The sequence below is a fragment of the Bactrocera tryoni genome, chromosome 2, assembly GCF_016617805.1.
Source record: "Bactrocera tryoni isolate S06 chromosome 2, CSIRO_BtryS06_freeze2, whole genome shotgun sequence".
Taxonomy (NCBI): Eukaryota; Metazoa; Arthropoda; class Insecta; order Diptera; family Tephritidae; genus Bactrocera; species Bactrocera tryoni.
Genome location: NC_052500.1, coordinates 30,210,839 through 30,236,860, shown reverse-complemented (window position 1 = coordinate 30,236,860; position 26,022 = coordinate 30,210,839). Strand labels below are relative to the sequence as shown.

Here is a 26,022-nt window from a genome sequence, read left to right as displayed (position 1 = left end):
CAATTGTTGTTGTTCGTAATGGCACATTGTTGTTTAGGTTTAGTGGAGTTTGAAAAACATATGCAGATATGTAATTAAAGTTCGCGCGCTGCTCGTCGGGCACTCAGTTATGAATTTTCTGATTTCACGCACTCATCGCCGGACTCGCATAAACGCACCATTACACTAATTTAAATTTAAAACCAAAACCGAAAAAATTACGCCTGTTTTATTATAAAGTGGCTTGTGCATTAATTCCACGGTTTCGCTGGCCGAAAGGGCAAAATACAATAATTTCTGAAAAATCATGTTTTAGGACTTCGAAGTTAGGACAGCAGCAGGTGAATATTCGTTAGAGTTGAAATTTGAGAGAAATTATAAAAACGGTAACGGTGTGTTAATGAAGTGCAACGAATGTCGTGTTTGACGGTGACAGTGATCGATTATAGATGAAAGAAGATTTAAAGTAAACTCGTGAAAAATGCAAAGAAAGCTTCACTAATTACATACATACATATGTATATGGATATTAAAAAATAATTTGAAAAACAAAAATTATAAAAAAACTTTCAGCTAATAATATTTAAAGCAGTGCAGATGCTTTGCCAGAATTGCGCATAAGGAAAACCACCTGCACTAATTAAACATTTGTTTTACTTCGGCAACAAAACTCTAGGGATTTAATATACATATTATATAATATACATTTACTAGCATAGGCGCTTGCAATACCTTTTATAGATGTATTTCTTATAGGGTAAAAGGGTATAAAAAAGATTTTGATTTTGCTTTATATTTTATGCCAAAGTGGTCCTATCTTCTTCGGATATTATAGCGATGCCTGGGACAATAATATTAACAAATTTTGTGAAGTTCTGAAGTTTTCGTTCATTCGAAGGACAAGACCTAGCCAGCGTAGTCGCTGTATTTTAATTCGCTGAACTAAGTCAATGTCGTCGTATATCTCATATAACTCATCGTTCCATCGAATGCGATATTCGTCGTGGCCAACGCTCAAAGGACCATAAATATTCCGCAGAACTTTGCTCTCGAAAAGTCGTAACGTCGAGTCATCAGTTGTTGTCATCGTACAAGCCTCTGCACCATATAGAAGGCGGGATGATGAGTGACTTATAGAGTTTGGTTTTTGTTCGTCGAGAGAGGACTTTACTTCTTAATTGCCTACTTAGTCCGAAGTAGCACCTGTTAGCAAGACATATACTGCATTGGATTTCGAGGCTGACATTATTGTTGGTGTTGATGCTGGTTCCAAGATAAACAAAATAATATACAACTTCGAGTTATGACTGTCAACAGTGACGTGGGTGCCCAGTCGTGAGTGCGATAACTGTTTGTTTGATGACTGGAGATATTTCGTCTTGCCCTCGTTCACTACCAGACCCATTTGCTTCGCTGCTTTTCTTTTTTTATTTATAGAGTATTATAGCTTTGGGTTAACTGAAGTTAACCGAGGAAATCAACAGCTCGCATTCGAAGCTGAAGCTGCCTTATCCTTGTTTTTGATATCAATATCATCGGCGTACGCTCCATTTCAGTTTACACAGCCGTATTAGTTTTTTGGGGAATGCAGACATCACGGCATAAAGGCAGCTCCTTTTCGTGCTGTCGAAAGCAGCTTTGAAATCGACGAAGAGGTGGTGTGTGTTGATCCTCTTTTCACGGCTCTTTTCTAAGACTTGGCACATGGTCAATATCCGGTCAGTTGTTAATTTTCCAGGCGTAAAGCCACACTGATAAGGTCCAATCAGTTTGTTGACGGTGGGCTTAAATCTTTCACACAGTACGCTCGATAGAACCTTAAATGCGATGTTGAGGTTTATCCTACGGTAGTTGGCGCAAATTGTGGAGTCTCACTTTTTGTGGATTGGGCAGAGCACACTTAAATTCCAATCGTTGGGCATGCTTTCGTCTGATCATATTCTACGCATAAGCTGATGCATGTTCCTTATCAGTTGTTCACCGCCATATTTGAATAGTTGGACCGGCAATCCATCGCCCGCCGTCGCTTTGTTGTTCTTCAGACGGGTAATTGTTATTCGAACTTCTTCATGGGCAGACAATGGATCCCCTGGTCTATCGTCAAGCAAGCACTATCTTGGGCAAAAATCCATATCAAAGACATCAACATATAAGGACGTGAGTTTGAACGGTCACTTTGTATGATAGCCAAGTACTATATTTTTGGATATCGGTGGTTCAGACAAATATGCAGCTTCTCGAGGAGAAATTGACGTGTAAAACTTTCATATCGATTAATCTCTTGTTCGCGCATATACAGACAGAGAGACAGAAGGTCATGGTTAAATAAACTAAACTCGCCGCTGATCATTTATTGGCATATTTTCTAGGGTGCCAATGTTTCCTTCTGGCTGTTACAAACACCCTGTTGTGGATGTAAAAATACACTTTTCTCCATTTTTATACCCTGAACAGGGTATATTAAGTTCGTCACGAAGTTTGTAACACCCAGAAGGAAGCGTCGGAGACCCTATAAAGTATATATATGTATAAATGATCAGTATGTTGAGCTGAGTCGATTTAGCCATGTCCGTCCGTCTGTCTGTATATATACGAACTAGTCCCTCAGTTTTTAAGATATCGTTTTGAAATTTTGCAAACGTCATTTTCTCTTCAAGAGGCTGCTCATTTGTCGGAACGGCCGATATCGGACCACTATAACATATAGCTGCCATATAAACTGAACGATCGGAATCAAGTTCTTGTATGGAAAACTTTCACATTTGACAATGTATCTTCTCCAAATTTGGTATAGATTATTTTCTAAGGCAACAATGTAATCTCCGAAGAAATTGGTCAGATCGGTTAACTATAGCATATAGCTACCATACAAACTGAACGATCGGAATCAAGTTCTTGTATGGAAAACTTTCACATTTGACAATGTATCTTCTCCAAATTTGGTATAGATTATTTTCTAAGGCAACAATGTAATCTCCGAAGAAATTGGTCAGATCGGTTAACTATAGCATATAGCTACCATACAAACTGAACGATCGGAATCAAGTTCTTGTATGGAAAACTTTCACATTTGACAAGATATATTTACGAAATTTGGTATAAATTATTTTCTAAGGCACCAATGTAATCTGTGAAGGGTATATTAGCTTCGGTGCAGCTGAAGTTAGCGTTTTTTCTTGTTTCGCTTAACAAAACACCATTAAGTTTATGTTAGAGAAATCGTATTTTAAATAATGAAACCGGTGGAATATATATACATATGTATGTAAAGTACATACTCCTTGTTATTAATAATTAACAGTTGGATTTTCACAGTTTTACTACAAAATAATAATTAAGTATTCATTGTTTTGTTTTTGTTCTCCAGTGTTAAAAAATCAAATAATTTTTTCTTCCTGTGACATACTTAAAAAGGAAAGTCTGTAAGTTTTGTAAGAACGAAGCGATGAATCAACGATTAGCAATGCTGCAATTCAATTTCATCAGGCAGGTAAGTAAGCAAATATCTTTACATATAACAACTTTATTTCGAAAAATTGCTTAAAAATTAAAATTAATATTATATAATGAAAACTCCAGACAATTCTATACAATAGAGTTGTAGTGGCGCTGTTTAACCTCTCTCAATTTTGGTAAGATAACACATACATACATATATTTGCCGATATATGCGGTATAAAGTCAGCCGAAAGTTTGAAAATATTCCTGTTAGGTATTTGGTGGTTAAGGAAAGATTAACTCGATATAACCCATTTTTAACATACAGACATTCTGTCGGGTGATTTTTTAAGAGCTTATTAACTTTTTAAAAAAAACGCATAAAATTTGCAAAATCTCATCGGTTCTTTATTTGAAACGTTAGATTGGTTCATGACATTTACTTTTTGAAGATAATTTCATTTAAATGTTGACCGCAGCTGCGTCTTAGGTGGTCCATTCGGAAAGTCCAATTTTGGGCAACTTTTTCGAGCATTTCGGCCGGAATAGCCCGAATTTCTTCGGAAATGTTGTCTTCCAAAGCTGGAATAGTTGCTGGCTTATTTCTGTAGACTTTAGACTTGACGTAGCCCCACAAAAAATAGTCTAAAGGCGTTAAATCGCATGATCTTGGTGGCCAACTTACGGGTCCATTTCTTGAGATGAATTGTTCTCCGAAGTTTTACCCTGGTGGAAAATGGACCATAGAATCGCGAGCTGTGTGGCATGTAGCGCCATCTTGTTGAAACCACATATCAACCAAGTGCTAACAAACTTTTTGTTGCCAAAAATGGAAGAACTGAACTTGGTTGACATGTGGTTTCAACAAGATGGCGCTACATGCCACACAGCTCGCGATTCTATGGCCATTTTGACGGAAAACTTCGGAGAACAATTCATCTCAAGAAATGGACCCGTAAGTTGGCCACCAAGATCATGCGATTTAACGCCTTTAGACTATTTTTTGTGGGGCTGCGTCAGAATCTAAAGTCTGCAGAAATATTCAACTGTCCAATTTAACATTTCCCTTCGAAAAATCCGAGCTTATCTTTCTCAATTATAAACAGACTGAACCAATCGGACACAACCGTTGCGAACTTCGCGATCCCAACTATTTAAATAATTAATTCAAAAATCAAATGAACAATTTCGTTTCAAAGAACCGATAATTGCACAATTTTATGCGTTTTGTTATCAACTCTGCGTCACCCGATATATATCTCACATATTTTTGGTTAAATAAAACTGTCATACACGTCATAGGGGTTCATATTTCCGGTATCTAGAGGCTTGTACAATTATGGTCTGATATTGACAATTTTTATCTTTGTAGGTAGGGGTACTTAAGGGATTAGTACGTAGGTTGCTATATATATTTCTGACCTAATAATGTAAATAGGCATATTTATCAACGAAAATGGTTTTTTTTTTTTTTTTTTTTTTTTTATTTTTATTTTTTTTTTGTCGATTGCTGTTTTGTTTCGGGCTCATACGCATAGATCCATGATTCGTCACCTGTGACGATCTTATAAACGTCTTTTGAAGCACCGCGATCGTATTTTTTCAGCATTTCTTTACACCAATCCACACGAGCCTTTTTTTGAGCGATTGTCAAATTGTGCGAGATCCAACGAGAACAAACCTTTTTTACGGCCAGGTGTTCATGCAATATCGAATGTATGCTGGTGGGAGAAATGCATAGGCATGCCTCTATCTGAAGGTATGTTACATGACGGTCTTGCATTATCAGTTCACGTACGGCATCGATGTTTTCTGGCACAACGGCTGTTTTTGGACGACCTTCACGGAATTCGTCTTTGAGCGAGCGTCGACCACGATTGAATTCGTTGTGCCAGTTTTTCACAGTGCCATAGGATGGTGCTTCATAGCCATACAAAGATTTTAGTTCATCGATGCACTCTTGTCGTGATAATCCACGTCGAAAGTTGTGAAAAATGATCGCACGAAAATGTTCACGAGTTAATTCCATTTTTTGCCGAGATGAATTTTTTAATTCCCTGTAAATAAAACAATTCACGATTAAATGACAAAACGTTCTGAGTGATGTTATGCTAAAAAATGTCAAACTTTCCAATAGAAATGTCAGATTGCACCTGACAACACTTAGTGTAGCCCTAGGCCAGAATATATATAGCAGCCCTCGTATTGAACGAATCTAATTATTATAGCTTGAATGCTTTAGGAAATATCTACATTAAACCTCTAAGAGGGCGGTGCCACTCCCATTTAATCAAATTTTTTAGCCCATAAGTGCCACTGGTACCTGCAATCCCCTATCACAGTAACAATTAGATTTTAGTGCTTAGTTATCATACTTTATAGGTTTTCGTTTAATGGCGTTTTGTGGGCATGGCAGTGGTCCGATTACTCCCATCTACGAATCTAGTTATTATAGCTTGAATGCTTTAGGAAATACCTCTTAGAGGGCGGTGCCAATACATACCATAAATTCACAAGCAACTTATAATCGGTAAAGATAATGTACACGATCTCTGTGATTGATGTTTCAGCATAGTACTGTATTTTTCAAGAAGCACTTTCATGACTTGGTAGAACAGGAATTCTCGAATGAAATTTTTTACTCAATCTATACCTTAACATTTTTATATGGGATTCATCTGAGCACATGTTTGGAACGAGAGGACAACTGATGAACAAAAAAATGTTACACAAATCTAGTAAAAGATTTTTTATCGATTTAGTTTACGACGCGCTGTTTATATGGACCTGTCCGTTTCAAATTTGATCTTAAGTGTATGAAGCATAAAACATTATTATGTAGTTCATAAAATACAAAAGTATACACACAGATGATGGAGCAGACGTTCCATTGTCCGACCATACAGAAGTTCGAATAGCAATTACTCGTCTGAAGAACAACAAAGCGGCGGGTGCCGATGGATTTCCGGCCGAACTAAACACTAATATGGCTGTGTAAACTAACGTTGGGGAATACCAAAAGCTCCGTCATGATCGGGAAGGATCTCTCTCCCTGCCGTTCGATACCAAACGAGGTTTCAGACAAGACGACGCCTTATCTTGCAACTTCTCCAATCTACTGCTGGAGCAAATAGTTCGAGCTGCAGAGCTGAATAGAGAAGGTACAATCTTTTACAGAGTGTACAACTGTTGGCGTACGCCGATGATGTTATAATTGGCCATAACACATGCTTTCTCGACTATAACCGCGTAAGCTGTGTCTACGCCATTAAGGAAGAAGAAGATCCAACCAGATCCTTGAAGCATTATTTTCAAAATAGTTTTCAGTTACGTTTTTACTAAGTCGCAACTATTTATTCAAATACACGCATATTATAAACTTGTGATTAAAACACTTTTTTAGGACGTTACCTCTTGTGGTTAAACATTATATATTCCTTGATATAGGATGAATCACATAAGTTTATAATATGAGGGCTCACGTAAAACAACATCGTGCTTCGTCATTCACTATCACTGAAGTTCGGTAATACATATATACTCGTAAATGTATGTAAATATGTACATATGTCGCGCATTCCTATTGAATTATGTGTCAGAAATCAATGAAACGGTTAATTACAATTGCTGGAGTCGAAACAAAAACAAAAACACTAAGGCATAACAAAAAATCAATAGTTAGATAAATGATTGGGGCAATGCAACATAGAAGATACGGAGACCAAAATTGTGTGAATGCATTTGCGTACCTGAAAGTAAAAACAATCTGAATGGAAAGTTAATTTGTTATTTTTTATCAATTTACACATGCTGATACGAGTATTGTGCCGACATTGATAAAAAGTCTTGGGTGCGGATACACATTAATTTGCTTATCAGCGCCATTGATGGTGTTTTTTATGATTATTATTCGCATCTTTTTGGCATGAGAGGAGTGCAGAGTGTAAGGGATGTCCGCATGAGGACAATGATATTGCAAGGCTTATTGAAATATTTACGACACAAAACAATAAACACATAAAAGTCAAGCAAACGAAGCACATAACGCACATATATGTATAGTACATATGATATATATAATACATACATACACACATATATGTAGATAAAAAGAACAGACGTTCGTGACTAATTGCTATGATTTCACTAATGAGTGTGAGGGGCAAATTTATTTGCATTTATCTCAAATCTGAGAAGAACGCTACACACCGAAGATGAACAACTTTAATTAAGGCAACGGTAAACAAAACTTTTCCAAAGAAAGCTGTGTAGAAATAACCAAAAAGTAGTTTTAAATTAGATACCTGCATACATACATACATATATACGCAGTACATACGAAGCAACTTTTGTCTAGTTGGAGACGTTGCGCCGTACTTCCGGCAATCAAATAATAATCAGCGCTGGTCAGCAAAGTTCTCACAAGCTCACTTCGGGGCAGGTAGCTTCATACATATTCATATACAAGTAAATGTATGTAAGCATTTACTGTGGTGCACAGAAATAACCGCGAGCGCCAAGCGATCTGGAAGCCACAATAAGAATGTGTACGCTTCAACAATTGTGCAGTGGCCAAGCTAACCCTAGGTTTCGTGGACGTAATTAGGTCAGTAGCAAATATACATACATCAATGGGAACATGTACGCAGATCGGTGAATAATAGAACAAGAAAGAACCTTAACTTCGGTTTCACCGAAGCTATAATACAATTTATAAAAAATTTCTTACATGATCGTGATTTTGATAGATCAGTTTGTATGGCTACTATATGCTAGAGTGATCAGATCTGAACAATTTCTTCGGAGAATAAATCATGCAATATTTCTTGATGATATCTCCTCAAAAAGCTTTCCCTTCAAATACTTTACTACGATCGTTCAGTTTGTATGGCAGCTGTATGCTATAGTGGTGAGATATCGACACTTCCGATAAATAAACAGCTTCTTGGAGAGAAACAGACTTGTATCAAATTGCGGATCGATATCTCAAACACTGAGGGCCTAGTTCGCATATACATAATATAAAATACCAGAAATGTCATATACCTGAAGAATGATAACAACACGAAACGTCATAATTGAAACAACGTGTCAACTCTTCTGTCAATTTTACTTTAATTTTTATAGCCAAGCATGACTTAAGACCCTACAAACAATTAGGGTTTTCAGAAGTCTCGTAAAGTTATAAGTTATAACGATTCGAAAACATAACATTGAGAATTGTAAATGTGTAAACTCATTTTTGTATGAAATCCAACAACAATTTTTTTAAACAAGTGTAAAAATTTATAATTTTACGATTTTACTGTGCTTTACGACGGGTTGTGAGTACCCCAAATAAGTTATCGGAATAGTTCATTGTGTTAGATTATGCAGAGAGGCGTTTAATATGGTTTTAGTTTGGAACATAGTGAACAACACTTGGGTACCGAGTTAAATACGTACAGTAATAAAGAAAGACCGGAAAATCAGATCCAATATCTGATTACAATATGGTAGGGGCCAGCATCTGAGGTTGGGTGTGCGTCGCTAAAATTACTTAGATGAATTTATTAATATTAATTATAAACAGGGGTTTTCCGGAAAGTAAATAGAACTAATTTTCTTCCGCCGCGACTCTACTTCAAAGCGTGCGCGCACCGACTGCACTCGGTAGAGGGCGTTCCTAGCTAACTAACGAGCGCCTGGTCAGTTGTATCCGAACACCTGGAGAGTCAGGACAAACATTTTCGCGCCACGTTTTTTTTGTGAGTGGTTCAAGCCGAAAATTCAAAGTTTCGGTGGCACCAAGCCTTTTTGGAGGGCCGGCAAGAGACCTGCGACTTCGACAAACACCGACAAATGATGCTCATTGTCTTTTTTGACATCAAAGGCATCGTCCACCATGAATTTTCTCCTCCTAGACAAACCGTCAACGCCAAATTTTACGTGGAAGTCCGCAAGAAACTCAAGCGAAGGGTCAATAGGATCCCATTTCGAATTTGTACCGCGACAACGCCCCGGCTCACAACGCCTTTCGAAGGCCGGCATCTCAACGCATCCGCAGCTGCCCTACTTTTTTGTTTCCTTGCCTGAAAAGGACGATGAAAGGGGATCCAAGCAGCATGCACCTCGGCTCTCAAGAATATTCCGGAGAATGCCCTCCGTGACGCCTTCAATGCTTGGAAATCGCGCTGGCAAAGGAGGCTGTTTTAAAATTTGTTAAAGAATTGTAGCCATTGGTTTAATAAATTTTTTTAAATCGACTCAGTCCTATTACATTCCGAACAAACCCTGTAAACAACCTCAGTTATAACATAAACTGTTGGACATATGGAAGAAAATATGATTTTCGAATAAGAATTTTCATGCATCGTAGCATTGGAGTATTCCGGGGAAGCAAATTTTAGAGTCTACAGATCTCACGATTATACTTAGGGTTTTGATGATTGCATCAAATACGAACTGTTAGCTATGCAAATGTTTAAGCATTTTAAAAACTCTAGCTAACAACATATTTACTTTTCATTATTCATCACGACAAATAAAACAATGCGCGCTTAAAAGAGAATCTTCAAAAAACATTAAGCTCTTTCTTAACTCTTTTTAAATATTTTCCAAGAGTTTTTAACACATTCGCTTTTATAATATATTTTATTATTATCTTTAAGTTGGTGGTTAATTAAGAGGAAAACATATACTTTCGGTTTAAGACTACGAAAGTAATGCTTTTACCAACAGCGTGAGCTAAGTTTATGGCTAAAGAAAGTCACTGAACCGTAAGCAACTGCTTAAACGAATTGAACTCACGAATATTCCAACGATGCCTTATACTATACATACATACAGTGTGATAAATTGATAAAAACCCAAGGCTGATAATTATTTTATGTAATATCTAATGGACTTACAACCTAGATGAATACAGAGATTATTAAAATACCACTTTCTTTACTTTCCAATGCAGAGTTTTTAGGGTCGCAACTAATATTCATGTAGTGATCACTCACCGCCGACCATGTACAGTGTTTTACTATAGGTGATCTATTTTTTATATTACCAGTGGAGAGGCTATTTGTTCCGTCCACACGTATTTAAGTAAGTCTTCATTAAAAAAGTTATTTTGCTCATATAATCTTAATATGCTCTTTTGGAGCTTTGTAAAAAGCGTTCAACGTTCATTTGCACCGAAGCTATAATACGATCTATAATGGTCCAATCAGCACAATATGTTCGGAAATTGAATTTCGTGAAGATACGTTGTCAAATAAAAAAGGACTTGAATTTGATCGATCAGTTTATATGACAACTAGGATTCGAGAATCGCTTTATTATTTTTTAAAATATTCTTCATTTAGATCTATACACTTTTTCATGCGTTTGAACCAATTGTCGAAGCACTTTTGCCACTCTAATTTATGTAGGTATCTCCAAAACTTGCCTTTTGAACGCATCAATCACCTCTTTAGGTGTCGAACGTTGACCTCTTAATTTATTTTCCACGAACGGCAATAAAAAAAGTCATTCGGTGCCAAGTCAGGACTATTACAGAGGATGACTCAGCAAATAGATGTTTGCAGTGCTCAAAAATACAGTTGTTTCAGTCGATGTGTGAGAGCTAGCATTGTCGTGGTTAAGAGTTATCCATATTCGGCGGTTGGTTTTCCTGATTTCCCGAATGACAACTGGCAAACAAGTTGTTGTATATCACTCACAATTTACTATTCTGTATTGTTCCAGTAGTATGGTTGCGACATCTACAGTTTTTTTTAAAAAAACGGGCAACCATTTGCTTGAAAGTGGTTCTTGCGCGAACAACTTTTGTTGGATTCGGCTCATCTTGAAACACCCATACATTCGACTGCTGTTTACTTTCGGGTTCATGCGCGAAAATCTACGATTTATTACTTGTCACGATGTCATAGACGTGTTTCGAAGCTTCGCTATCGTAATTTGTTAACATTTCTATCGACCAATCGACAGGAGCCTTTTCTTTAAGTGACTGAAAAATTGTATGGGACTGAACGTGAACAAATTTCTTCACAGTCAAACGTTCATGAAATATTGAATGTAGAGTAGTTCCATTAACAGCCATAGTTATCTCAATCTAACGATAGGTCACATGCCAATCTTGTAATATCAATTTGCGCACAGCATCGATAGTTTCCAGTACAACCACTGATTTTGGACGACCTTCCTGAAATTCGACTTGGAGTGATCTACCACCTCGTTTGAATTCACCACAAATCGATAAACAGAGATCTTTGATGGACTTCCATTGTCAAAAATTGAATTAAATTCATCTATGCACTCCTGATGAGTTAATCCACGCCGTAAGTTCTATGTAAAATTTTTGCTCGAGAAGAATATTTTAAGTGATTGTTAACAACACAAATTGCTCGTATGTCAAAGCATTCTGAGTATGCATACCATCAAAAATGTGAAACTTTATGATAAAATTATAAGTTTCTAGTTATACTCTGGCAACAATGTTGCTAAGGAGAGTATTATAGTTTTGTTCACATAACGGTTGTTTGTAAGTCCTAAAACTAAAAGCGTCAGATATAAGGTTATATATACCAAACTGATCAGGGTGACGAGTAGAGTCTAAATCCGGATGTCTGTCTGTCCGTCCGTCCGTCTGTCCGTCCGTGCAAGCTGTAACTTGAGTAAAAATTGAGATATCATGATGAAACTTGGTACACGTATTTCTTAGCTCCATAAGAAGGTTAAGTTCGAAGATGGGCAAAATCGGCCCTCTGCCACGCCCACAAAATGGCGAAAACCGAAAACCTATAAAGTGTCATAACTAAGCCATAAATAAAGATATTAAAGTGAAATTAAGGAGGGGCATATTCGGACATAATGTTTTTGGAAAAGTGGGCGTGGCCCAGCCCCCTACTAAGTTTTTTGTACATATCTCGGAAACTAACATAGCTATGTCAACCAAACTCTATGGAGACGTTTCCTTCAGGCATTTCCACATACAGTTCAAAAATGGAAGAAATCGGATAATAACCACGCCCACCTCCCATACAAAGGTTATGTTGAAAAACACTAAAAGTGCGTTAACCGACTAACAAAAAACGTCAGAAACACTAAATTTTACGGAAGAAATGGCAGAAGGAAGCTGCATCCAAACTTTTTTTAAAAGTTGAAAATGGGCGTGGCGTCGCCCACTTATGGACCAAAAGCCATATCTCAGGAACTACTTGACCGATTTCAATGAAATTCGGTATATAATATTTTCTTAACACCCTGATGACATGTACGAAATATGGGTGAAATCGGTTCACAACTACGCCTTCTTCCAATATAACGCTATTTTGAATTCCATCTGATGCCTTCTCTGTATAATACGAGTATAAACATTAGGAACCAATGATGATAGCCGAAAAAAACTTTACACAAATACGGCATTTGAAAAATATGTAAATGACGGATAATGAAATCTCGATTATCACTTTACCATGTCAGAGTATAAAATGTTCGGTGACACCCGAACTTAGCCCTTCCTTACTTGTTTTCTACTAGTGTTGCCAATTCCCGAAATATATGTAGAAGGCAACCTACGTATATGCTATAGTGGATCGAAATGAACGACTTCAATAGTTCATGGCAAATTTTTGTAAAGGCATCTTGTCAAATAAAAAATTTATTCATAAAATAACTGAATTCCGCTGTATGACATGTGACAATATGACTATATATGCCGTAGTAGTCCGATATCTGGGGTTCAGGAAAATTAGTAGCTTTTTTGGGGAAAAAGATCGTGTGCGAAATTTCAGATCGATATCTCGAAAACTGATATACAAGATCTACGACGTTTCCTCGCCTCAAACTTAACTCACCATGTTCAGGGCATAAATAGTATATATGTAGCTTTCATTTTCTGTAGAAGGGCTCATTATAATAATTAGCCTTGCCATATTTTTGCGCAAAATTACAGTTATAATTACGCCTTACTTTTGTTAATAAGGAATTTAAAATGTAACAAACCGTTGCTTAAATATATAAAAGCAACTTAAATGAAAGTACAGAGTTTCCCAAACATAAAATTATAGATTGAGCGCACCTTAATTACATATCAAATATGAGTTCATATTTTCGCAAACCTTTTTTCTACACTAAATTTCTAAATACAAACGACTTCAACACCTTAAGTTGCAGCTACAGTTGCGTATGTGTGTATGCTTGTATGTATATACATATGTATATACCTAGATTAATATAGTACTTCAGCAACCTTTCATACAAACTCTAAATTAAATATTTCGTGTTTTTTTGAATTTGCCAATGGAAATTTGGCAACAACATCTCCACCTATACCACTATTAATGTGATCACTAACTCTGCTGCTCTTGACTTTTCCATTGACTTCGACTTCGAGGGGAGAGGCATTTGCTTGTAGACTTTTACAATGAGCCAGATAAAAATGCTGCGGGTCAGCAGCAACTAACCAAAACAGTTTTGACCCCTGAATGTTTACTTTACATACTAATAACAACAAATATGTAAAGGCTTGGAATGTCAGAGAATAAATAACTATATGTACATAAGTATAATTACATTCAACTGTGCTACTAACTTTTTATGTGGGAAGGGAAGTGTAAATAAAATGAAAACAGTTGCTGCCAACTTTAATGAGTTTGATTGCCTCAGCTGAAATATTCAAACGTTGAAACTTGAAGCTTTTCAGCCCACTTAATTAGATTTTTGCAGCGCGTTAACGAGCTCATTCAAAGTTATTGTCAAATTATACTCGTATGTACCTTACACATACATACTTATGTGTATACATATTTCATTATGCCAAAGAAATAGGCCAATGTCAGGGTTAGATTTGTAACTTTTCGACAGGGAGTGAAAATGTTCAAACCATGGAAAATACATCTATCGGCAGAAACTTCCACTGAAAAATTTTACTTTTCCACAACGTCATCACCGAAATCACCGCAATTTGTCAGGAAACCACACCCTGCAATGGACGATGTCAACTCTGACGAGTCGACGTTACGAGTTTTCGAGAGAAAGGTTCTGCGGAAGATTTATGGTTTTCTGTGCGTTGGCCACAACGACATTGACATACTTGTAGTTCAGCGAATTAAAAGACAGCGGCTACTCTGGTTAGGTCATGTCGTCCGAATGGACGAAAGCAAACCAGCTCTGAAAGTATACGACGCAGTACCAGCGCGGGAAGCATAGGAACAGGAAGAACTGCACTCCGTTAAAGGTACCAGGTGGAGAAGGAACTGGCTGCACTTGGTATATCGAATTGCCGCCAAATAGCAAAAAAAGAAACGACTTAACTCGGCTATAACCGGCTATAATTTTTGGAAATCCCTGCCTTGCGGATATCGGACCATTTTAATTTTTAGAATAAAAAAAATCCGAATTTTTATTGTATATAGTTAAAGTGTATACCAGATGGTGTATACCAGATGGATTTTAAGGTAATTCGAGCTGAAGTCATAAGGCACGCCATAAAGGTTTTTTGAGAAGTCTAATAGAGACTTGATATCTAATTTTGATACCTCTCTTAGCCTCTTGAAGTAGAGGAAGTGTGCTAGCGTCTTTTGCCTGCTTGTCGTTAGTAATGCCCATCCGGCCCGAATGTGATGCCAATAAATTGAGACCTGCCACCTGATATAAGTATATACTATATATATATACATATATATATATGTATATATACATATATATAATACCCCGCAACCAAACATCTTGTAGTCTTTTCGAGCCCGTGTGTGTAAAAGGCTTGCGTTGTTTCCTTTCGGGGCCTTTGCACACGATCTTGGTGATCTATCTTGCCAGATGGAGGTTAAGAATATTTGAGCTGAAGTATGTATTCTTCATATAGAACGACAACACTTTTTGCGAAGTTTAATATCTAATTTTAATACTTCATTAAGCACCTTGGCCTGGAGATCTAGCCTGCCCTTAAGGCATTCCATTTCATTATGTTTCATTTTTAAATACTTGCGTATTTCCTGTAATTATTCGGTAGCCAGACGGCTGACACTTTTGTTATTCTCGTAAGCTATTTAGTTTTCCGGACGTCCTTGGAAGCCCCGGAATAGTCTTGTGTCCTGGAACCTAGCTAATATTTTTTATATATTGTCTTCACGTTAGAAATAGAACTCTTGATACATTGTGCGTCATGGCTTGAAAAAAACCGTTCATACCATTGGACTTAAACAATTCGAAGCCATGATTGCCCAAAGTATTTTGTTTTTCGTTATAATATCGGAGGGGATGTACTCTTTATATTCCCTGCAGCAAGACTCATCATTATCTTGGCAAGCTTGAATAGTTCCTTAACACTACGCCAAAGTGTTCCGAGCTCCCTGTTCTGCCAAGGCGGCTTCGAACCATACTTTCATATACCAAGAGAGCACGCCATGTAGTATCCTTTTTTGAGAATGTTTATGAGTGTGACTGCTAATTTCTCAAGTTCAGAGATTTGATCATATTCCCCGAGTCTAGTTAAATTCCGCAATAATATCTTACTCAATAAACGACATTTAATGTTCTTAGGGTTTCTGAAGCTCTAATTTGTATTGAGGCTGAAAACTTTGCTTGAAATCTCACATACTTATGGTCAGAACTGGAAAACTCAATTTTTACCAGGTTTGCTGGTGCGCTGTGTTACACCGAGACGTTTTTAGAGCCAATTTCAATATACAAATGTTGGTTTAGTAAAGACTCACTTCTGTCGTTGGTATCTCTGCTAGTCCATACTGTGTGGTGCGCATTAGCGTCTACGCCTAACATAAGAATCTTTTCGCCTTATCAGCCGCATCTACCAAGAACCTTCATTGTTAATTTCGGGTTTCTTCTCAGAGTTGGGTTAAGTCTTCGACTCACCATTACTAACGTCCTGCAACTAAGATCTCTGACTCACTTCTGTCGTTGGTATCTCTGCTAGTCCATACTGTGTGGTGCGCATTAGCGTCTACGCCTAACATAAGAATCTTTTCGCCTTATCAGCCGCAAATATATGTTGGTTTAGTAAAGACTCACTTCCGTCGTTGGTATCTCTGCTACTCCATACTGTGTGGTGGGCATTAGCGTCTGCGCCTAACATAAGGATCTTTTCGCCTTATCAGCCGCATCTACCAAGAACCTTCATTGTTAATTTCGGGTTTCTTCTCGGAGTTGGGTTAAGTCTTCGACTCACCATTACTAACGTCTTGCAACTAAGATCTCTCCTAGATTCTTCTTCACCTGTCGCTCCTCCAGTGTGTTTTCAATGTTATCAGCCGGGTTGCATTTATTGGAGCAAAGGTACACGCCAACTTCCCGAATATTCCTTAAAAAACATTCTCGGTCAACTTGCTTATTTCAAGGAAGCTGTCATACTCCTTGCCGGAGTTAGTGACCTTCAGCACTCTCCAATATTCCGTCTGCACATCACAGTTTTGTCTTTTGAGAACGCAAAAATACCGTTACGTCTCACAGGACTCGAAGCTTCACAATAACTTCCTTTACACTCACCAGCGAGGAATTTTGTTTACATTTTAGAATTTTTTCCCCAATAAGCCAACAAAGTTCGCATAGGTGTACCCGAGGCTCCATCCATTCTTTCGAAGAGCGACTGCTTGCTGCGTTCTATGAGCGCTACGATGAAGTACCTCTTAGCTATCTCGCTGGCCGTTGCTGTCACCTTAGAGGTTGAAGGTTTCCGCGGATCGCGCCTGGCATTTGGCCTTGCAGTCCCTTTTCTTCGTTGTTTTATCGGCCCGATTGTTTCGCTTTAACGGACAGCTGTATTTTTTCATCAATCCCTTACTCGATTCGGCTTACAATCTCGGATCCGTATAGACGCAGTAGAACTCCTCAACTGTCGTATGCAAAGCAAATATCCAGGAAGAGAAGTATGGTTGTACCTCCTGTCTGCTCTAGAAGCTAATCCAGATGTCAAGTCTTAATGGTGTCAGCAGCGAAGGCCCAATCAACACCCGCGAGAAGCATACAAATATACGATGATGCTGCTCAAAGGGAAATTACTGAAAGGATTCAAGTTCGTCAACTACTATAAATTTTGAGTTAAGTGTATTAGGTTAGGTCAAACTGGTAGGCCAATAAGCCACGTATAGACTAATTTTGGACCTTTGCGATACCAGATGGAGTTCAGTTCCGGTTGTGATCCTTTAGGATGTCTGCGCTTGACGTGAATTTTAACAGACTCTGCGGCCTCACTAGCGATACCTCCTCCAATGTATCATACCTTGGGGACTCCAGATGCTTACAGCACAATCTTGCCAAAGTGGGACAAGTGCACAAGAGATGCTCTACTTGTTTCCCTGGTGTCCAGCTCTAAAAATTTCCTGCAGTCTTCTGCGCCGCCAACAGACAGTTGCTCTCTACTAAATTTCTCAAGTTTCGATGAACCGATATTAGTACCTAGTGTACGTATATACATAATTTTCTGATATGCATACAAATTTACATAGTTTTTTGTTGGTAATTTTCGATTTAACTATTACAAATTATACAAATTATTGCAATTAAGTTTTGCCTTTTTCGAAAGGTTCAATAAACTCGAAACGGCGATTGCGCACTCTAAACACAGCTGTCAACAGCTTGCCATGCTGTTGGAGCACTGCGGCATCTCACGCTTCAGTCAAAATCTTGGTGGGTTATTATATCGCCAGCAATTTCTTCGCATAATTATCACAACGGATAGATGGATGAAACAGAAAAATAGCACAATCATATCGGCTATAGCCACTTTATGATTTTGCATACAAAAGAGGAAAAACGCGCATTCGAAATTTCTTTATATCGCCATTCCAACGCGGCCGAGGCGCCCGCTTTTCTCGCAGCCTTTCTCAGCTCACAAAAAAAATCGAAATTGAAAGTGCGCTTTTTATGAAGCTGCGTGCAATAATGCGGCAAGTTGTGCGTTTTATTTGTGATTTATGCAAAGAGCACAAACGAAACCACGAACACCAACAAGCAATCAAACAATACAGAAACGCACTGAGATGTTGAGATGTTTCTTTTGGTGTTGTTGTATGAATTTTGTTTGAGCACAGAGCTCAGCGCATCAAAAACACGTCAATATTGCGGTTAAGATAAACCAAGAAACAGCAAAAAGAAAGAAACAATTACACGCCAGCATAACTAAAATAAAGCATGTTGTTGTTGCTTACGGCCGCTGGTGGTTGCGTGTGCACCGCACACGGAGCAGAGCCCACATCTCAATTTGAAACGCAACAAAAGCTTAATTGCTGAGACGCAACAACCGTTAGGCGCAGCCGTATGCATTTGGATAAATGCAGCGAATAGCGAAGACGATAAACACCTTGGCGTCTTTGCGTTGTTATTGAGCAACTATGTACTCGCAAGAAACATAGGCATGCAGGCATGCAGGCATGCAATTTGCCCTGCAGGGAAACCTCCAGCTCTGTATGAGTATTTTGCCACTAAACGGAAAAAGAAATATTATGATATATCCTAAGTAGTAGCATTGGGGATCGTGAAATATATCCCGTCTTATCCGGCTGAAAGCCTTCAGGGCATTCGCATAGAATATAGTTTCCGCCGAATCTACTTTTCTCATTTTTTGAAGGTGAGATTTCATGGGTAGGTGCGCTGCGATAGAGCTTTTGGTCTATCCACCATCAACACAACCCTAAATAGCTTTGTAGTATGCCCTCTGCTGCTTCTGTTCCAAGACCTGATGTGTTCGTCTAGGATCCATTGCTTCTAACAACCCTTGCAGAAGCTGAATAGTCTGGGGCAGATTAAGGGAATTGTGTTTTCATCTGTCCCTGAGCCAACTCGCTACGTATTCTAATACCAAGATTACAATAACCGAGTTACCTGCCTGCTTGCATAACTCAACGCACTGAGACTGATAGACTGAGTGTTGGCAGTACGGAAAGTCTTCATTGCCGCTTGGCTATCCACAGTATGGTTTATGGACTTACTGGTTAAAGCAGAAGCCCAATTGGCACCTTCTGTTATGCACACAAGTTCGGTCTGGAAAACTAACTAATTATATCCATTCTTTTTTCCTGGGTATTAAAATGCTGTGTCTAATTCCTCATCGATCTCCGTTTCGCGGTCGCAATTTTGTTATCATTTTCCTTTAAGTATGGCCAACCAGAATCCTTTTTTTTGGTAAGCAATTCTCCGGTAGGGTTCTTACCCGCTGATACCAAACCCCTCAGAAAACTCTTAAAGTAGTACCTATCATTAATTATTTTATTAGTCTGAATAATCCATGACAAGGCGACTCCATTTCGTGAGACTTCTTCAACCTACTTTTGGATAAAATAAGTCGAGCTGCAGAACTAAACAGATTAGGTGCCATCTTCTATAAGAGTGTACAGCTGCTGGCGTACGCCGATGATATTGATATCATTGGCCTCAACATTCACGCCGTTAGTTTTGCTTTCTCCAGAATGGATAAGGAAGCGAAGCGTATGAGTCTGGTTGTGAACGAGCACCAAACGAAATATCTCCTGCCATCAAACAAACAGACGTCGCACTCGCGACTAAGCACCCACGTCACTGTTGACAGTCATAATTTCGAAGTCGTAGATAACTTCGTCCATCTTAGAACCAGCATTAACACCAACAATAATGTCAACCTCGAAATTCAACCCAGAATAATTCTTGCCAACAGGTGCTTGAGAAGGAAAGACCTCCACTCCGTTGGAAAGACCAGGTAGAGAAGGACCTGGCTTCGCTTGTAATCTACAATTGGCGTCACCTTGCGAAAAGAAGAAACGATTGAGAGCGCTGTTGTTAACTCGGCTATAACCCCGTAAGCGGTTTCTACGCCAGTAAAGAAGAAAAAGAATAATCCACGCATTTAATAATTTTATTGTTTGGATGATCGAATATGATCTTCTATAGAGCTAGACTAATTTCCTAGAGCTAGACTAATTTTCACGATGATAGTAATTTTTCTTGTAGGGTTATTCCGTTTTAATTAACCGCAATTACAAGTAAATTGAATCAAGTTTGCAAGCACAGAAAAACCAAGCAATCTGCTGAGAGCCTTTGTCATTCTTCTATCTTCCGATCCCCCATGTTGGTTGAATGTGAAACAAGGCAAGATAAATGTTATAGTAAAAGAAACCATTCGAAGCACGCATGCGTAAATGCTGTCAAATATATAGCCGTAAATGCATTCGTTTGTACCATATTATTGACGGCTTTAAACAGTTACCTCCTTAATTACGAGTAACTAACGTAGCAAGTCACAAACACACAGTGCAACTCATAAGGCCTTGCGGAAGGCTAAAATTAATGATCACACGTACACTAGAGTTTCGGTTAGAATTGTCGATTGGGTCTTAAGAAACTTATAGGAACTTTAACAGCAATCTCTGGTGGCGTTGTTGTGTAATTAACCGGTGATTTACGCTATAAGTGAAAAGTAGGGAAATCAGTTTAATTAATGTACTCTAGTCTGTCCCTTATTTCTAACATATGTACGTAGGTTGCTATATATATTTCTTGGCCTAATAATGTAAATAGGCATATTTATCAACGAAAATGTTTTTTTTTTTTTTGTCGATTGCTGTTTTGTTTCGGGCTCATACGCATAGATCCATGATTCGTCACTTGTGACGATCTTATAAACGTCTTTTGAAGCACCGCGATAGTATTTTTTCAGCATTTCTTTACACCAATCCACACGAGCCTTTTTTTGAGCGATTGTCAAATTGTGCGGGATCCAACGAGAACAAACCTTTTTTACGGCTGGTGGGAGAAATGCATAGGCATGCCTCTATCTGAAGGTATGTTACATAACGGTATTGCATTATCAGTTCACGTACGGCATCGATATTTTCTGGCACAACGGCTGGTTTTGGACGACCTTCACGGAACTCGTCTTTGAGCGAGCGTCGGCCACGATTGAATTCGTTGTACCAGTAGGATGGTGCTTCATAGCCCTACAAAGATTTTAGTTCATCGATGCACTCTTGTCGTGATAATCCGAGTCGAAAGTTGTGAAAAATGATCGCACGAAAATGTTCACGAGTTAATTCCATTTTTTGGCCGAGATGAATTTTTTAATTCCCTGTAAATAAAACAATTCACGATTAAATTACAAAACGTATTTCGTATTTTCCTCGTATTTCTGACAAAGTATGATATCGTAATTTATTGTTTATTTAGCTCAATCTGCACAATCTAGTCTGAACCCCCTATTTATGTCAAATCGTTACTAAGTTCGTTTATTAAAATCTTAGAAATTCTATAACAGAGCTTAAGCAGTAGCGGATTCAGAGGGGGGAAATGGGGGGCATTTCCCACCCCCACGGACTAAATGGCTTTGCTGCACACGCATCATGACATTGAAGTCACTGCAGAAGTTCTCGAAAGATCCTCAAAACTTGGCCCATATCGTTTTGTTTTGTGAAATTTTTCTATTCCAAACCGTATACAGTGTGTTTTCAATTTAGTAGGATTTGATATTAGAAGGTCGATTTAAAATTTTCCCTCCATGATATTAAACTGTATAACGACTACTATACAAGTAAATGGTACGGATAAGAAAAGTAAACATTATTGAGGTTAGGTTAAGATAGGTTAAATTGCTGATCTATTTTTGAGGAGAGAAGTCATGTGTAGAAGTTCACGCAAGTAAGGAAAGTCCTCTGAACGCCATTCATTTTGGAGTAGCCAGAAAAGATTATTTTATATATGTATGTCTCAAGTGGCTCAAGACTTCCGGTTTTAAACCAAGTATCCGCTGGGTAGTGAAAGAATATCCGTCTTAAGGCATGCTAAAGTGAGAAGGTGAACCATCCCTTCTCGGGTTGTGCGCTGGGCTTGGCATCCGCCAAGTAAAAAACGCCCCCAAAGAAGGAAACAACAACCGCGGATGAGAGACCTACCTTTTGATGGCTACTTCGGACTTAGTAGGCAATTGAGAAGTCCTCTCTTTACGATCAAAGTCCAAACTCTATAAGTCACTAATTATTCCCGCCCTGCTATTTGGTGCACAGATGGGCGTTGACAACATCTGCTGAGTCAACGTCACGAGTTTTCGAGGGAAAGGCTCTGCGGAAGATTTATGCTGTATTGCATTCGATGGAACGATGAACTGCACAAGATATACTTATAACGACATTGACATAGTTCAGTGAATCAAAAGACCACGGCTACGCTGGCTAGACCATGTCGTTCGGAAAGACGAAAACACTCAAGCTGGGAAAATATTGAAGGCTGAAACCGCCGGGGGAAGCAGAGGAAGAGGACGACCTCCACTCCCTTGGAAAGATCAGGTGGAGAAGAACCTGGCCTTACTTGAAATTTTCAAATAGGGCCAAACCCGGCTATAACTGCGTATGTGCTGTCCACGCCAATGAAGAAGAAGTACGTTCGCAGAACCACGCCACTAAATTTCCATCTTGCATTACATAATCCGTCTACAAACGCAGAACTGATAGATTTAAAGCGTAATACAGTATCCACACTAGTATTACTTTATGTAAATCGGCAAGTAAATCATTTCATTATTGGATTTGCATTTGCGACATACATACATAGCTTGTTGGCAGCATACCAATGAGCAATGTAAATTACCAATGATTATTGCCAGCGCATTGCAAATGCCACAGACTCCTAACCGAGTTGTTATGCAATACCAGAAGCAGTAATATAAAATTTCCACGATATAAACATTTCCTTAAAGTACTAATTCAACTGCGCTTAGGCGCATATTGGCGTCGCACTCGGTTACCAGTTACTCAAACAATTTTACTAGTCATCAAAATTGAAAAAAAGTTGAAAAACACCCACAAACCTTCAGCGAAATGCCGGCGTGCGAACAAAAACCAATATCTAAATATGATCAAATGCCGAAGCGTTCCATTAATATCACATGTTAGCGCCCGAAGATAATGAGGGACATCGCGAAAATTGTTTAATTTCGCAAAAAAACAAAGTACATAAATGCAAAACATGCAAGTTAAAAAAACAAAAACAAAATAGAGAGTTGCTAAATCATGGAAAAATACTAACCACATGCGGCAATGGATGAAAAGGATTGTAGTATTTTCCTAAAATCATTGAAAACCAACTGCTTTGGGCGCGTTTACTTTTCTTTTGCCGGCCTCTTGTTTTATGCTGGCTATAAGCTTATGTGCGCCTCTCACCCAGTCTTGGATGGCTCAAATGCAAGACGAATGTGACTACTCCGTTGCTTTTGTTACTTTAAAGCACAAACACACAATCGTTTGTGTCTTGACATGCACAAACATGCGCGGTGAAAAGTTAAACTTAACTCAAGTACAAATCATAAACAAAAAGCGATGGGGAAATGATGCTAAAAGCGCATAGCGTTAAAGGTAAAAGTGTTAAATGCACAAATCACACAAATCACGAACAAAAAGTCACATAAATACGACAGACAATAAATGCAAGCAAAAAACATGCTCTTTTCAGCTCAAAAATACAAATGTCGCGCTGCAAAGCTTATTTGCCCAGGCGCAGACACACGTGAATGCTATTTGAATAGCCAAATGTCACAAAATAGTGAAAGACACAAACCTCACGAAGTGGCATAAAGTAAGCGAAGAAGAAGATAAGCAATAATTATGAGAAATGCAATTCACCGTTTGGTGGAACAAAGAAGCGGCGCAACAGCCACAGTCTTAAAGATCAAGTGGCAGCTATGCAACAGTTGACCGTCAATGGCTAATGTTTGTGACTTGAAATGCTTGATTGATTACAGCACACCTATGTACACGCATACATACATAAATTATTTTAAATACACTTGTACGTGTTTGTATGTCTACCAACGGTCTGCCTTGAAAAACTGAATGTCGTTGCATTGTTGGTGCAACAGTTGTGGCATGCAATTTTTATGGCTCACCATTTGAAGAGCAAACAATAAGCGCCTTGTCTATACCTACATGTGTACAAACATGTGTTTGGTTTGTAGAGATTGCACCAGCGACTTTTGTCAACAGAAGAATTGCAAGAGCAGCAGCCTACAAATAGACCAGTCGTAACAATTTAAGCCAACAACAAGCCAATGAGCCAATAACGCAACCAACGTTTTAGCTTTGTGTAGAAAATTGCTGGGGAAATGGCAGACACTAGGCTGCAGCGTGGCAATCACAGTGGAATTTAATATTTAACTTAATTATTGGACCATATTCGGAGGTGTGAATTATTTGATTTCTGTTTGCACCGAAACTATAATACCCTACACAAATACAAAAAATTTCTTGCAAGCACTTAAATTTTATCGGTCAGTTTGTATGGCAGCTATATGCTATAGTGGTTCGATCTAAACAATTTCTTTGGAAATTGCAACATTGCCTTGGAGAATAATATATGCCAAATTTCCGCATGATATCTTGTCAAATAAAAAAAAATTTCCATACAAGGTTTGGATTTTTTTGATGAGCTTGTATGGCAGTTATATGCTACAGTGACTCGATCTGAACAATTTCTTCAAAGCTTGTGCCGTGTGCGTAAGTACGAGTAATAATTCGAGCCAAATTTCGTAAAGATATTTACCTAAATACAAACAAGTTCTCCATACAATAACTTTTGATAGTTGAGTTTATATGGCAGATATATGTTATAGTGATGCGATATCTTCATCGATTTTAAAGCAGCCTCCGGCAGCAAGTACAGGAACTGCCTCTATACCGCTATTTCTGAACTTGGTAACGCGGCAAAGCTAATACGGCTGTGTAAGCTGACATTGAGCAACACCAAAAGCTCCATCAGGATCGGAAAGAACCTCTCCCAGTCGTTCGATACCAAGCGAGGTTTCAGACAAGGGGACTCCCTATCGTGAGGCTTCTTCAACCTATTGCAAGAGATAAATAATAAATAATACGAGCCGCAGAACTAAATAGAGAAGGTGTAATTTTCTATAAGAGAGTACAGCGGCTGATGTACGCTGATGGTATTAGTCCTTTCTCGAAGAACAAAAACTAAACTACATATATAAGTCCCCCATCATTCCCGTTCTGCTATATGTTGTGGAGGCATGGACAATGACATCATCTGATGAGTCGGCCTTAAGAGTGATCGAGAGAAAAGTTTTCGATTCAGTAGCCACCGGTGGATACGAGGAAGAGGTCGCACTTGGCATCTCGTTTTGGCACCAAATAGCGAAAAAGAAACGATTGGTGCACTGTTGTTACCTCAGCTATAACCGCGTGAGCGATGTCTACGCCAGTAGAAGGAGAAGAACCGATATCGGCATTCCGACAAATACGCAGATTCTTGTGGAGAAAAGACTTTGGATATGGCTATTTAGCTCAGCTCGACAAACAACATTTATGAAATGATCTTGAGCTAGATAAAATTAAAGTAGTCCAAATAAACAAAGACCAAACGGAAGTAAAAATAGGCTAAGTGAAGAAGCTTAAGAGTCTTTTGAGAGAACTTTGAACTTAAAACTTTGTTAGAACTTTAAAACTTAATGGCAACAAATTTAATAAGAAACAAAAGAGGTTTATGACCCCTAATATGACACTGTACCACAATTCCTAGTTATGATTCACGAGTATGCATATGTATGTACGGTTACAGAGTGTATGCGAAGCGGCCAAGAAGCATTATGTATATGTAGTTGTTGTACCGACTTTCCAGCTGCTTGCTACCGCATTTTCCCGCCTTTCTCCC

General features: G+C 38.4%; 1 protein-coding gene across 1 annotated transcript in view; it reads left to right on the top strand.

The window, feature by feature from the left end:
• The first annotated feature begins 116 nt into the window (after positions 1-116).
• Positions 117-26,022, top strand: part of LOC120768071 (villin-like protein quail) — a 35,939-nt gene continuing 10,033 nt past the window's right edge. The window contains exons 1-2 of the mRNA XM_040094597.1: positions 117-320; positions 3,347-3,469. Of these exons, the coding sequence (XP_039950531.1) occupies positions 3,425-3,469 (45 nt within the window). The 5' untranslated portion in view covers positions 117-320; positions 3,347-3,424. The remainder of the gene's footprint in view (positions 321-3,346; positions 3,470-26,022) is intronic.